Source organism: Staurois parvus, unplaced genomic scaffold, assembly GCF_062004578.1.
Source record: "Staurois parvus isolate SC_StPar_1 unplaced genomic scaffold, SC_StPar_1.0 ptg000256l, whole genome shotgun sequence".
Classification (NCBI taxonomy): Eukaryota; Metazoa; Chordata; class Amphibia; order Anura; family Ranidae; genus Staurois; species Staurois parvus.
In genome coordinates, this window is record NW_028318052.1 from 985,885 (window position 1) to 987,500 (window position 1,616).

At 37.1% G+C, this 1,616-nt stretch overlaps 1 protein-coding gene across 1 annotated transcript in view; it reads left to right on the forward strand.

Annotated features, from left to right (window-relative positions):
• Nucleotides 1–519: 519 nt before the first annotated feature.
• Nucleotides 520–1,616, forward strand: part of LOC149459501 (potassium voltage-gated channel subfamily V member 2-like) — a 28,089-nt gene continuing 26,992 nt past the window's right edge. Inside the window, exon 1 of the mRNA XM_089681024.1 lies at nt 520–1,616. This exon is cut by the window's right edge and continues 136 nt beyond it. Coding sequence (XP_089537150.1) covers nt 520–1,616 — 1,097 coding nt within the window.

Here is a 1,616-nt window from a genome sequence, read left to right on the forward strand (position 1 = left end):
ATTCATCTTTAAAAAAAAATAGAGCTTTTTTCTTGATTTGTTTTCAACTCAAAGTTAAAACAGCTTGGAAACATCTGCAACTTACTGTGGATATTTATGTTGTGAACTCAGTCACAAGGTAAACTGAGATAGACCACCAGCAGGGAAGGTTTTAAAAAGTTTGCTTATCTTTAGCCACTGTGAAGATAAATTAAGTTCTGCAATTAAACTTACCATACCCCTTTGTGGGACTGTTTCATGTAAAAATGAGCCCTGGCAATTACAGGGTTAATATAACTAATCTTCCCTGCTCTTGATGTACTTATGTGACACTTGGGCAATCCTATTAAAGAAAAGCTGTTTTTGACCATGACAGCCGTTGCTAAATCATCTCTTCTATCCGGTTTTATTCCAGAAAAGGATTACATTAGATGGGAAAAAGAACAGTTGTTAAGACATGCAAAGAAAGCAACCATCCACTGCTACAATATTCTTGTCTCCAACGTACACATTTTTTGCTGTATCATAAAGGTTTTGACCATGAAGGAAGTATGTATCAGACGAAAAGGCCCTTATGCTAACATAAAGATTGGTGATCACACTCACAGCCTGATTGATCTATACACTGGAAATTGTTGCTTCACTGTTCCAGAGAGGAGTTCTGACCAAGAAAAACCCAGCTTTGTTTATTCAACAACAAAAACAAATTATCTTCTCCTCAACCTCAACGTTGGAGGAAAACAGTTTCAGATCAACTGCCATGCAGCAGCACGATACCCTGTTACTAGAATTGGAAAAATGGCAACTTGTGTTGATCCAATCAAGAGGCTGGACTTTTGCGATGACTTCTCAGTGCAGAGGAATGAATATTTTTTTGATCGGGATCCATCTGTTTTTTGCTATATTTTTAATTTCTACCACAGTGGTATTCTATGGATAATGGATGAGTTGTGCCCAGCTAACTTCCTTGAGGAAATAGAATACTGGGGCATTAATTTAAACTACACACAAAAATGTTGTAGAAGTCTTTTTGAAGAACATCAGGATGAGCTGAATGAGCATCTTAAAATACAAAGGGAACTTCAAGCCGAAATTGACTATCTTGACCATGACAAGTACTTTGAAGGCAAGTGGTTTGGTGGTGTAAGGAAAAAAATGTGGAATCTAGTAGAAAACCCCTACTCATCCATCCCAGCCAAAATCATTGCAATACTATCCAGCATTTTTGTTCTACTCTCTGTTGTTACTATGTGTTTAAGCACAGTAGAGGAACTGAAACACTTGAATGTTTATGGTAAATCCTATATGGAACATGTGGAAGGTGTTTGTGTAATTTTTTTCACCACAGAATATATCATGAGATTATTTTCAGCTTCAGATATAAAACGATTCCTGAAAACAGTGCTGAATATTGTTGACCTTATTGCTATTTTGCCATTTTATATCCAGGTCATATTTGAGAGGTTCTCAGAAGAAACAGACATACATGTGCACCGTGATGATATTGAAAAAATGGAGCGAGTGGGACAGTTTGGAAAGGTGCTAAAAATTATCTGTCTAATGCGCATATTTCGAATTCTAAAACTGGCCCGTCATTCCACAGGACTTAGAGCTTTTGGTTTCACCATCCGCCAATG